This window comes from Harpegnathos saltator, unplaced genomic scaffold (assembly GCF_003227715.2).
Source record: "Harpegnathos saltator strain DR-91 unplaced genomic scaffold, Hsal_v8.6 scaffold156, whole genome shotgun sequence".
Lineage (NCBI taxonomy): Eukaryota > Metazoa > Arthropoda > Insecta > Hymenoptera > Formicidae > Harpegnathos > Harpegnathos saltator.
In genome coordinates, this window is record NW_020229935.1 from 845237 (window position 1) to 858386 (window position 13150).

General features: G+C 37.0%; 1 protein-coding gene across 11 annotated transcripts in view; it reads right to left on the bottom strand.

Moving 5' to 3' along the window:
• Nucleotides 1–13150, bottom strand: part of Mctp (multiple C2 domain and transmembrane region protein) — an 85858-nt gene that overhangs the window by 39629 nt on the left and 33079 nt on the right. For all 11 annotated transcript variants that reach the window (XM_025296718.1, XM_025296721.1, XM_025296717.1 and 8 more), the window contains 2 exons: nucleotides 8821–8969; nucleotides 8193–8598 (listed from right to left, as the gene is read on the bottom strand). In XM_025296718.1, the coding sequence (XP_025152503.1) occupies nucleotides 8193–8598; nucleotides 8821–8969 (555 nt within the window). The remainder of the gene's footprint in view (nucleotides 1–8192; nucleotides 8599–8820; nucleotides 8970–13150) is intronic.

A 13150-nucleotide genomic window follows, 5' to 3' on the forward strand; every position in this document is an offset into this window, starting at 1 on the left:
CATGCAGACGAAAGTTGGAGATAGATTGAGTGTAGCCGAGAAGAAAAGTCATGTACCATAATGTCAAATTGCCAATAGTTATCGAGTTATTAATTAAAACATGTGAGCCAACGAGCGCGTAGAGAGCGGAGGGCGACCGCAGTAAGGACATAGACATTTGATACAGGCGGAGTCAGCGAGTGACGATAGGCGAGCGCACGCGACGAGGGGTAACGTATGCGACAAGAGGCGATCGCGCGCGACGAGGAGCGAACAAGCGCGAACGACGAGGAGCGAGCGAACGCAAGCGACAAAAGACGAGCGAGCGCGACGAAGAGCGAGCGAGCTATAAGGAAAAAGCTATAAAGAAAAAGCTCGCTCGCTCCTCGTCGCGCGCGATCGCCTCTTGTCGCTTACATTGCCCCTCGCCGCGCGCGCTTGCCTACCGTCACTCACTGACTCCGCCTGTATCAAATGTCTACGTGCTTACTGCGGCCGCCCTCCGCTCTCTACGCGCTCGTTGGCTCACATGTTTTAATTAATAACTCGGTAACTATTGCCAATTTGACATTATGGTATATGACTTTTTTTCTCGGCTGCACCCAATCTATCTCCAACTTTCGTTTGCATGATCAGCTATTAAACACCCTGTATATACAGGGTGAGGGGTTATAAGGTTACAACCCGAAGTGTGAAGGTAGATTGGGTTAAGATAAACATAAAAGTCCCATACCGTTTTGCGAGATTCACAATAATTATCGAGTTATTAGTGACAGAAGTCTGAGGAGTGAGAGCGCGCCGGCATAGATGATTGGAGAAGCGTTGCAGCTGTTTAGGCCGCAGCACGGCCCAGTCGTTCCAACAACTGTTACCAGTGCGCGGCGAGGGGAAAGACAATGCGCCGCTATTCGTTTTATCTCACCGAACCTACGTCTCGCCATACGCCGCCAACAGTTGCTGGATCGAATGGGCCGCGCTGTGGCCTGAGTAGCTGTAACGCTTCTCCAATCATGTATGTCGGCGCGCTCCCATTCTTCAGATTTCTGTCATTAATAACTCGATAATTATTGCGAATCTCGCAGAACGGTATGGGACTTTTATGTTTGTCTTAACCTAATCTACCTTCACACTTCGGGTTGTAAACTTATAACCCCCCACCCTGTATATGTTTATTAAATTGAAAGAGAATGGAACATAAAAATATGACTTATTTTTGCTTTGAATGTTTAAAGTCATTTAGAAGTATCGATATATTGATATATTATATTAGACATTTCCATCCTTTTGCTCGATACTTTGACTGTAAGCAGAATAACTGTTTCCGTAGTTTTCCTCTTTTAAATCTTTAAAAAAACATTTAATTAATAGTCACATGGGATGCGAAATAGTATCAAAATTTGATAAAAAGAAACAAGTCCAGAGTCCCAACAATTTTAATTTTTTACAACATGAACATATTCAAGATGATTCCGTTGATGAGTCTGATGATGCTAAATATCCAAGTGATGGATCATTTGATACTTCTAAAGTTATTTATAATGCTATTCTCCATTTTACTATGAAAATGTACAGTAGTTCTTCCTTGCCTCGAAATATTGTAACTACCGTAATAAATAACACGATAGAAATAGTTGAGACTATTAATATGTATATGGAATCTACTTTAAAAAGTCAAAATATACCTGAAGGTACCCTTAACGTATTTCGTGTTATTTATAACGAAATAAACAATATATTGGAAATGTTAGAAACTGAACATAAGAGACTTAAAATTATGAAAAACAGTAAATATTTTATTGAACCAAATCCTTTTTTTATAGGAGAAAGATCATTTATTGACAGACAGAACAAATCTTACGAATCAAAAATGATTGTTGAAAAATCCGAAGGGCAAATTCTAGAATTGTTTAAAGTCTTAAAAGGGTTTTTACAATCACCAAATGTATTCGACGATATTATTTTCTATATGCGAGAGGAAGAATCCTTACATAATGAAAACATGTACAGAAGTATTTTACAAGCAGAGTTATGGAAAGAAGTTAAATTGCAATTTCCAAACCAAATTGTATTTCCTTTATATCTTTTCTATGACGATTTTGAACCCAACAACCCGTTAGGTTCAAAATCGAGTATCTATAAAATAGGTGCTCTTTATATTTCCATTGCTTCTGTACCTGTCCAATATAGTTCTTTATTGGAGAATATTTTCTTAGCTCAACTTTCTTTTTCTGCGGATCAAACGCAGTATAGCAACAAAAGTATATTTTATAAAATTATTGAGCAGTTAAGATACTTAGAAACTGAAGGTATTGCAATTAAAACAGCGTCGGGGAAAGATGTGCATGTATATTTCACATTATTATTAATACTTGGTGATAATTCTGGTTTGAATTCTATCTTAGGTTTCAACGAAAGTTTTCAATTCAATTATTTCTGTCGTTTTTGTAAAAGTCATAAGAATGAAACTAAACATCAAATAACAGAAAATAAAGAGAATTTGCGTAATATTCAAAATTAAGATGTTGATACTTTAACTATGTCATATGGTATTAAAGAAGTATGTATTTGGCATGAATTGCCAAATTTCCATGTAACGAAAAATGTATATTGTGACTTAATGCATGAAATTTTGGAAGGCATTCTAAGATACGACATGGCCGAAATTATCAACTATCTTATTAAAAAGAAATATTTTTCAGTGGAACACCTAAATGAGAGAATAAAATATTTTAAATTTGCAGAAATAGACATAGGTAATGCAGTGCCTTCAATTATGTCAATTATGGCATTTGAAAAAGAAAAATTTAATTATGAGTGCATCTGAGATGTTAGCTTTAACAACTTACTTTTCCGTTCTAGTTGGTGATCTAGTTGCTTCGAGTGATCCCGTATGGAATTTTTACATTATTTGATACCAAATGTTAGATGTACAGGGTGGGGAAAAATTATTGGTCATGCTTCTGCCAGTCGATTCTACTCGTCGAGATCACCAACATTGCATCATAAACATGGTGCCGCAAAATTAACTTTCAAGGTCATTTTCAATGTCAAATTTTTTATTGGCTCAGTCGATTCTACTCATCGAACTGAAAAAGTCTCTGACAAAAGTCTCAAAGGGACTATATGCCGGAAATCAATATTTCATAGCGAAATCTTCGTTTGAAGTTTTTTGCCTGAAATTTCCAAAAAATCGATTTTTATGAAGTCAGAAAATAAATCTGATGTTTATAAAGTTCTTAAAATCATGTTCTGAATATCCTGATCATGATTAGCGAAAATCACCTCCCAAAAATGACCCTGAAAAATATGTTTTCAAGGTAAAAAATCTGCTTAATCTACCCTTAGCGCTACCCAGGAACAACGACGTGGACGTGGTAGATTACTGTTCCCTTCGGGCTGACTTGATTATTGTGAGTTCCCCTCGCCTCTCACTTCGGGGTGACTTGATTATAGTGAGTTCCCCTCGCCTCTCACTTCGGGGTGACTTGATTATAGTGAGTTCCCCTTGCCTCTCACTTTATCGTCGTCGACGCTGCCTATGAACAAACAGAACTGATCCATCGGCCCGAATAGCTCTGAGGAGTTGTGCTTGTCTGCCAGCTTCAACGTAACCACCACTGTTATCAATGCAAGCTTAGAGTCTCTTCACGAAATTATTTCGCACTCTACGGTGCACAGCTCGGTTTCGTGCTAAAGTAGCAACCGCCTTTTCAATGCGATCTCGTAAATCCTGAGCCGTCCTTAAAGCCCTGCCTGACCCATAAACAATGACTTTCAGAGCTCCCCAGAAATAAAAGTCCAGAGGGTTCAGGTCAGGTGAACGGGCGGGCCATAAGTGTGGCGCAAGATTACGACCGATCCATCGAGTTCCAAAAGCTCGTTGTAAAAAAGCGCGGACCTACCTGCCGAAATGCGGTGGAGCACTGTCATGTATAAAAAAAATTCTATTACGGGCATTCCTCGGAACCATACGTCGCAGTCGATTCAGGAGAGTATGACGTAGAAACCACAAATACTCAACGCTTGACAATCGGTTTGAGAGAAACACAGGAGCAATATAATTATTTCCGAGTATCCCTGCCCAAACATTGAAAAACGGCCCTGCTGAACTCTTTGGACCATTGCGTGTGGATTGCGTCTGCGCCAGATGCGAACATTTTGCCGGTTCAAAATGGAAGTGCTGGAAAAACTGGATTCATCAATGAACACTATATTTTTCAGAAAGTGCCGATTTCTTCGGATCTTGCGAAGCATCCACCGACAAAAACGAAGACGAGCTGTGCGATCATCAGGTCGTACCTCATGTACTACCTGCACTTTGTAGGGTCGTAGGCCTTCCTCACGGAGAACGCGCAAGACTGTTTTATGATCAACTCCTACTCGCACGCCAATGCGTCGTGATCCCATGACAGGATAAGTTCGAGCTAGAGCAATCACACGTTTCTCAATTCTCCAAGACACACGAGGACGACCTGCCTTACGGTGGCCAGCACTTGCAAAATTCCTTTGCTCCTGATCATGGAATCGTTCATCGAGTCGTTGAAATTCTCGACGATCAGGCACGGACCCTGGACGTAATGGTCTGCCATTAGCTTGGCGTCGCAACCAACTAGCATAAAGAGCTCGTGCTCGTGTGTAATTACCATGAGTACAATCAATTGTTCGAAGCATTAGACGTTGGTCACGCCCATCCCGATGCGCCCGATCACGGGCACCACGTCGAGGCATGCTACAGCAACGTTATTCTTAGAAAAAATTTGGTAAAAAATTAAAACAATTTTTTTTAATTTTACACTGAAAATGGATTCAAAATCGGCGGCGGTCTTCTAATAATCACGAAAAAGGTCTGGATATGGATGGAAAGCTCCTTAAGCACAAGTAACGAATGTCTTATGGAGCGATATATTATTCTTCTCCGAGGCAAATGACCGTTGCTTTAAGGAACCAACAGCCGTTGAAATGTTACTGGGTACCAAGATAGGGATCTAAAATCTACCACGCCCACTTCGTTGTTCCTGGGTAGCGTTAATAGTAGATTAAGCAGATTTTACACCCATGACAATTAATTTTACGAAATTTTTTGGCTTCTAAAAACTTCAAACGAAGATTTCTCTATGAAATATTGATTTCCGGCATATGGTTCCTTTGAGACTTTTGTTCAGCTCGACGAGTAGAATCGACTAAGCCAATAAAAAAATTTGACATTGAAAATGACCCTGAAAGTAAATTTTGCGGCACCATGTTTATGATGCAATGTTGGCGATCTCGACGGGTAGAATCGACTGGCAGAAGCATGACCAATAATTTTTCCCTACCCTGTACTGCTATCGAGAACGATATTTTATTCTTCAATTACTTTAAAAACTATGATTACAGAACACCATCAACAATATTGTCATTTATTTGAGTAAACTTTAAAACCAAAGTTTCATTTGCTCTTGCATTACCCTACAATTATGAAAAAATAGGTCCTGTACGTCATATATGGGTCGTGAGATACGAAGCTTTCCATAAGGAATTAAAAAATACTGCAAAATTTTCAAGTTCCCGCGTTAATTTGTTGCTAATATTATGCATTTAGCAACAACTAAAATTGTCTTATAGATTTTTAAGCAGAAAAGGTTTTTCTGATTCTATGGAATATAGGCAATTTATAGGTACATTGCATGATATGAAGGAAATACAATGTTCTCTAATAGAAACGTGTGATATTGCTTTCTCCGAAGAAGTAAATGCTTTTAGTTCAATTACAATTCACAGTATCAAGTATAACGTAAGAAATGTTCTACAAGTAAATGATACTGAGTCTGATAGCGATTTGAAGTTTGGATTACTGTTGTACATTCTCGTAGATAAAAGAAATGTTACTTTTATATTATCTTTATTCACGATAGTCTGGTTACGAACTCATTTGCAAGCTTATGAAATTTCGATGAATGAAAATGCTCAGTGGTTTTTAATAGATTGGAGCAATTTAGCAAATAAATTTCCTTATAACATTCATGTAATGGGGAATGGGAAAAGTATATCGTTCCGTGACAATAGTTTCAAGGTTAAATTTTTATTTATATATTTAGTTTTTTGACCAAATATTTTTTCTCTTGTTTGCAAGTAAATATATATTTATGTTGAAACATCTTTAACCCTATCTCGCCCTACATTTCGGTCCAATGTATATTCAACGTTTAATAGTTTTCTAAGACGAAAATAAATATGCTAACTAGGGTTAATAATGTAATATTACAGGAATATTTTTCTGATTTTGTTCTTTTAATTAATATACTATTAAGCTTTAATATTATTTTTATAATCGTATTAAGGTTCTTAGTCTCTCGCTATGGAACTGCTATTGATAACGTCAGAAATTAGAGAACATAATGGAAATTCTTGCATTCCATTTTTAAATTAAAACATTTGTATAAGAAACTATTAGGTCGCCTCAGATATTTGTATAAAGCTTCAATAACTATTCTTTTCTCTTGATGAACAATCAATGACTATCAAATAACTGATGAGGCATGGTCATATAAAATGACTGCATATGCGTCCGACTGAAAATATGCTTTGCCATATTAGTCATTTTAGTTATTGATTGATTATTAACGGAAATGGATAGTTTTCGGGTCGTTTTATAAGTATGCGACTTCAAGTGTTCTTCCATAATACAAATAACTTTTGATTCGAGAATGGATCTCAAGAATTTTCATAATAGTTCGCTTCTTGCTTCATAATAGCTCACTCCCCATTTCTAACGTTCCAATTCAATATGACTTTTATATTAAAAATGTATTTTGAAGTACAAATGTTTTAAAGTGTCAATGTACATTAGTTTTTAATAATACTATTCTATTTAATACTATTCTTATGAATGGATTGTCTTTTTATTTACCTGTAATGTTTTCTTATATTTTCTTGCAAAAGCATTATAATTAATGCAGATAATGGCAAATCTTTTTAATTTGTTTTATATGCTGAAGTTATGTTTTTTTTCCGATAATTGTATAATAAAACATCTCTTTTTTGCTGACTTTCTTTTTCTCTTAGAAAGTAACTATTATATAAAGTTAATTAAAAATATTTACTATGATTTATATCCTACACGTTTTGTACAATAATTAAAAAAAAAACATCTACTCAATATAATATTCAGTAAACTCAGTTTTTTAGGTGCAACGCAACCTATAAAGTTACAAAGTATTAATAATTTATTACAAACTTGCAGAAAGTTCCGACTTTAGGACGTTGATTTTGACGGTCGGGCCCGATGCCATCTCAACTCTTCTACTTTCGAGCATTTAGTTTTTTCGCAGGAACGTAAGTCACTTAAACTTGGGAGCAATATAAGTTATAAATCATAATAGGATGCATTTTACTTTGCACTTTATACGATTTATAATTCATATCGTTTCAAAGTTCGAGCGTCTTACGTTTCCACGAAAAAGCTTAAATGCCATGAAATGAAAGGAATTGGAACAATAATGGGCTTAATTGTTCAAGCCAATGGCGTTAAATTGAAACTTTGCAGGTCTGATTTATTATCTCATAATAATTTAAATTGTTTAAAGGAAACAATAGATTTCTTTGGATGAAACAAATATTTATTATAAAAAGAACAGTACAACTATTTCAATGAAAAAGTGAAATTACTTCATTTAATAATAACATTTGTTTGATCGAAAGTAATAAGTTGCATAAACGCTACAAATAATTATTTCAGTGAAATAAGTCAAGTATTTGAATGAAGCAATGATTTTGGTTGAATGAAATAATAGTGTTTTTAAAACCAAATAAACTATACTTTTCATTTCAAACAAATTTTTTATTTGACATGAAGATATATATTCTTTGAAAAGCCAAACTAACGTATTTGTTGATTGAAATATGAGTTTGTTTCGACTATTCCAACGCTCAAATTTGTTTGGTTATAATAAAATTTATTAAATCCAAAGAAATCGTTTTCTCTGTGCACGAACCGACTCTCTTCTTCGCGTGAAGAGAATCAAATGAAATTTTCATCTTTCGTTTGTTTCATACAAACGAAAAGATGAAAACACACGCGAAAATTTTGCCAAAGGAATTCGGGCAATCAGTTCATTGTATCTAACCCTGAAATTGAATTCGTTTAATTTGGCTTAAGTTGTTCCGACAGATCTTTTCTTCCCAGTATAACATTTTAACGGTATTAGCAAATGATGCTAATTGTTTCTAATTACCTTGACCGTCAAATGGCCGACGTCGCGTATCTTCTGTAGAGTGTTCAAGATGGAATACCTCTGGACCAATTGCACGCGTTCGAACGGCGTGTCTTCATGCGCAGCCAAATCGCTAATGGTCTCACTGGCGGTAGTGCCACTAATCGTCAACAATAGAAAAATATTACCGGAACCGTCCTCGAGTTCACGCCATAACCGATGCGTGGTTTCTCGCTCGAGAGTCGCCAGATCGATCACCGTCCTTCCCATTAGGTCGTCCTGATGACTCCTGTCCCGATCCCAGACAGTCACTTCCAACTCTTGACCCAGATACGGATCCTCGTAGAGATGCAAGTCGAACTGCTCGAGCCAGACCGGATTCAGGGTTTTGTTAACGACTTTCGATTTGTATTTCTCCGTGCCGAGCCTGCAAATTCAGCTTATAGTATTCGATATACTCAAACTTCGACTCCATGGACAATCGTGACTTGCTTTTTGAATGAAATTCTTCCACTCTATCGGAGAGTAGAGTAATTATTTTAAATCGAAAGAAAAGCGATTGTCAATTAATAACGGGAAAGAATCAAAATGCCTAGTATGAAAGAAATCGCAAAGCACAAATCTCATCTTTATAATATATTACATTTACCGAAACTTGACGTATGGATCCGACAAACCGTCTATGTCCATTGGCAACAAATTCTTTGCCTCCACGAGAACAATCGTTACCACTGAACTCCATATCTGCGATTTTAGCCGTCTATTTACATCCGCCAATCGATTGGTCTTCTGGAAATACTAGACAACGGAAAAATGGGACGCTGAGTAAAATTACCACTATTCAGACATAGAAGTTATTTAGGTAACTACTGAATAGAAGGGGAGATCCATTTCCCATGACCTTGTCTATTATATATATTATCCTTTTAAATAATATTCAAGAGATTTCAGCCATCGCTTATTATGCATTACAAAGTTATTAACAAAATAAGTTTCATTAATGAAACATAATTTTCCAACGCTGTGCACATATTTAAAGAATCAACACGTTCTGTATATGTGCTATATATGTATAAATATGTATAAATATAAATATATTCACCACATTTCTCAGGAGTCCTTGTCCGCGGATATACATGTCACTTATAGATATCCATAGGTTTTTCATATTATACATAATTAAAGAATGTATTTTTCGACACAGTACATACGTATTAAAAGAATGTCAACAGTACACGTATACTTGGGTAAGAGTTGGGTAAAAATGGCCATATGGAAAAAATGGTCATAGGCTTTAATTTCTCCAATAATTTATACAGTACAGTACAGTAGTTTATATACTATTCAAAATAACAATATTGTGAATATTATTGGGTGAGTACAAAAGTTCGTGCGGAGTTTCAATAGATGGAGTTATAAGCGTCGTAAAGTGTTGTCATTAATACTTCCATCTACATATTATATAACGTTGGAAAGGTGACGTCTTCAGCTGTTATTAAAAAAAAATCATTTGTTTTCATACAAACTGCTTTGAGAAATATCACTTTAAAAATGAATATCGATAAGATGCATTTACGGCATGTTATGCTTTACGAGTTTCGGAAGGGAATAAACGTTGCCGCAGCCGTAAAAAACATTCAGGATGTTTATCAGGATGAAGCACCAGCTAAACGAACTGTGGAAAAATGGTTTGCTAAATTTCGGCGCGGAGAATTTAACCTTGAAGACGAGCCACGCTCTGGTCGACCTTCTGACATTGATGACGATGTTTTGTGTACTTTAGTGCTCAATAATCCGCGAATTTCAACAGAAAAAGTTGCTACAGCACTAAACGTTGACCGATCAACCGCTTTTCGGCGTTTAAAAAAGATAGGATTCGATTTGAAGCTCGATATATGAGTGCCCCATTTGCTGACCGAGAAGAACAAAATCAAGCGAATTTCTGCAGCCGTTTCTTTACTCGGGCGGCTCAATAACGAGTCGTTTTTGGATCGACTAGTGACGGGCGATGAGAAATGGGTCCTCTACAACAATGTTCAGCGCAAACGGACATGGAAACAATCAGGTGAGCATGGTGACGCAATGCCAAAGGCCAGTTTGCACCCGATGAAGGTGATGCTCTCTGTTTGGTGGGATTGCAAGGGCATAATCTATTTCGAGCTTCTCTCCGCTGGCGAAACGATTGATTCGGACAAGTACTGTCGCCAATTAACCAATCTGAATCGAGAAATAAAAGAGAAACGTCCGATTATGTCAAATCGCAAGGGAGTCGTCTTTCATCACGACAACGCCAGACCACACGTTTCGAAAAAGACGCTGCGCAAACTGAAGAGCCTGAAATGGGATGTCTTAACGCATCCACCGTATTCTCCTGATATCGCACCATCTGACTATCACTTGTTCCGGTCATTGCAAAATTATTTAAATGGAAAAAACTTTGACTCTTTGGAGGCCTTAAAAAACGGCGTTTCTTCGTTCTTCGAATCTAAACCGCGCAATTTTTATGATCGAGGCATCCGTATGCTGCCAGAACGTTGGGAAAAGATTATAGAAAACGATGGAGAATATATCATTGATTGAATAAAGATTTTTGTTTGCCTAATCACTGTGTGACTTTTACTCACAAACTCCGCACGAACTTTTGCACTCACCCAATATATCATGGCCATCTTACTCAAGTTTATCCTACATGCGAAGAAAGAGTTCCATCCCTCCTTCTGCACCAGCAAAAAATTAATCTAACTCAACTTATACATCTGTGTACACAGCTAAGCGTCTCTGAAAAAGCTTCATTAAAATTTTACATTGAGAAACCATATATAAAGATGCATACGATATATTAGGTTAAATTAGTTTTTTGGAGAAGAAATATAAGAGAAAGGCCAGAGATATAATATAGAAATCACTCTACTGAGAAGCCTTTAAGCAGTTTTAGTCGTCGCTTAATGTTTATTAAAAAATTTTTTAAATTAAAAAATTGTAAATTAAAAAAATGATTAACAAAAAAAGTATTTTATATATAGAGCATACTTTTCCGACACATTATATACTAAAAAATAGTAGACAATACATGTATATGCGCGAGAAAGGGATTCTACCCCTTCTGCTTACACCTTTTTTTTAAAAATCTAACCTAATTTAACACATCGTATGCATTTTTATGCATAGTTTCTCAATGCAAAATTTTAATGAGGCTTTTTCAATAACGGTTAGCTACATACAAAAATAAATTACTATAAACTAATATTATAATGTAATAGATTAGATTAGTTTTTTAGCAAGGTGGTGGCTTCAATACGGTATACATTAAAAAATCAATCGGGAGAGGGACAAAATTTCTCTCCCACGCATATACATGCACTGATTGATCTTTTAATGTATACCGTATCGAAAAATTACATTCTATAATTATAACATGGAAAGCCCATGAATATGTATAAGCAGCACGTATATCCGCAAGGAAAAGACTCCTGAAAAATATGATGAATATATTTATATATAGTATATAATTATAATACGAATTGATTTCTTAACCTTTTGCGATCCAACGTCGAGTGTGACTCAATAATGTTTTATATTGAACTATTAAAAATACTATTAGGTGCGCAACTAAGTTCTTGCTGTTTTTTTGATGAAAATGCAACTTTATTGTGAAAAAATGGTTACAAATGAATCATTCAAAATATTGCCCATCGCTAGCGACAACTTTTTCCCATCTTTCTGGCAGAGCTCGAATACCGTCACGGTAGAAGTGTTCGTCTTTTGAGGCTATCCACGAATCAAGCCATTTTGAGATGTCTTCATATGAACGGAACTGCTGATTAGCCAGACCATGTACCATCGAACGGAACAAGTAATAATCGGACGGCGCAATATCTGGGGAATATGGCGGGTGTGGTAGGACTTCCCATTTGAGCGTTTCTAAGTAGGTTTTAACGGGTTTGGCAACGTGAGGCCGAGCGTTGTCATGCTGTAGAATCACTTTTTCGTGCCTCTGCTCGTATTGTGGCCGCTTTTCGCGCAGTGCTCGGCTCAATCGCATCAATTGAGTTCGATACCGTTCCCCAGTGATGGTTTCGTTCGGTTTCAACAGCTCATAATAAATAACACCGTCCTGGTCCCACCAAATACACAGCAAAACCTTCGCAGCGTGAATATTCGGTCGAGCCGACGATGTAGAAGCATGACCGGGCAGTCCCTATGATTTTATTCTCTTTGGGTTGCTGTAATGAATCCATTTTTCATCACCCGTAACGATGCGATGAAGAAAACCCTTCCTTTTTTGCCGCTGGAGCAGTTGTTCACAGGCGAAAAAACGACGCTCAACGTCTCTTGGCTTCAAATCATAAGGAACCCAAGTTCCTTGTTTTTGAATCATTCCCAACGCATGCAATCACTTGGAAATGGCTTGGCGGGTAACTCCTAATGCTGAAGTAAGCTCTTTTTACGTTTGGCACGGATCCTCATCGAGCAATGCCTCCAATTCAGCGTCTTCGAAGGTTTTTGGCCTTCCTTCACGCGAACGGTCGTCAACATCGAAATCACCGTCTTTGAAGCGACGGAACCAATCACGGCACGTTGTTTCACTTAGAGCAACATCTCCGTAAACTTTTTGGAGTTCTCGATGCGCTTCAGCCGCCGTTTTCTTCGAATGAAAGAAGAAAAGCAACACTTCCCGCAAATGACGATTATTTGGCACAAAATAAGACATTTTCACACAACCAAAAGTATATGACGCAAAACCAAAATCACTAATGTGTCAAAGCGGTTTGTTTACCATATGTCTAAGCTTGGTTCATGACGTTTTGGTTATGTCACAATCGACCAGCACTTACTACTGGAGCCATCTCTTGAAAAACAGCGGGAACTTAGTTGCGCACCTAATATTAAGAATGAAGAAAAAAAGTTTGAACTGCAAAAGGTTGAATACGTACACAGCGTCGGAAAATTACGTTCTACTAATGAAACTTTGTTAGTAA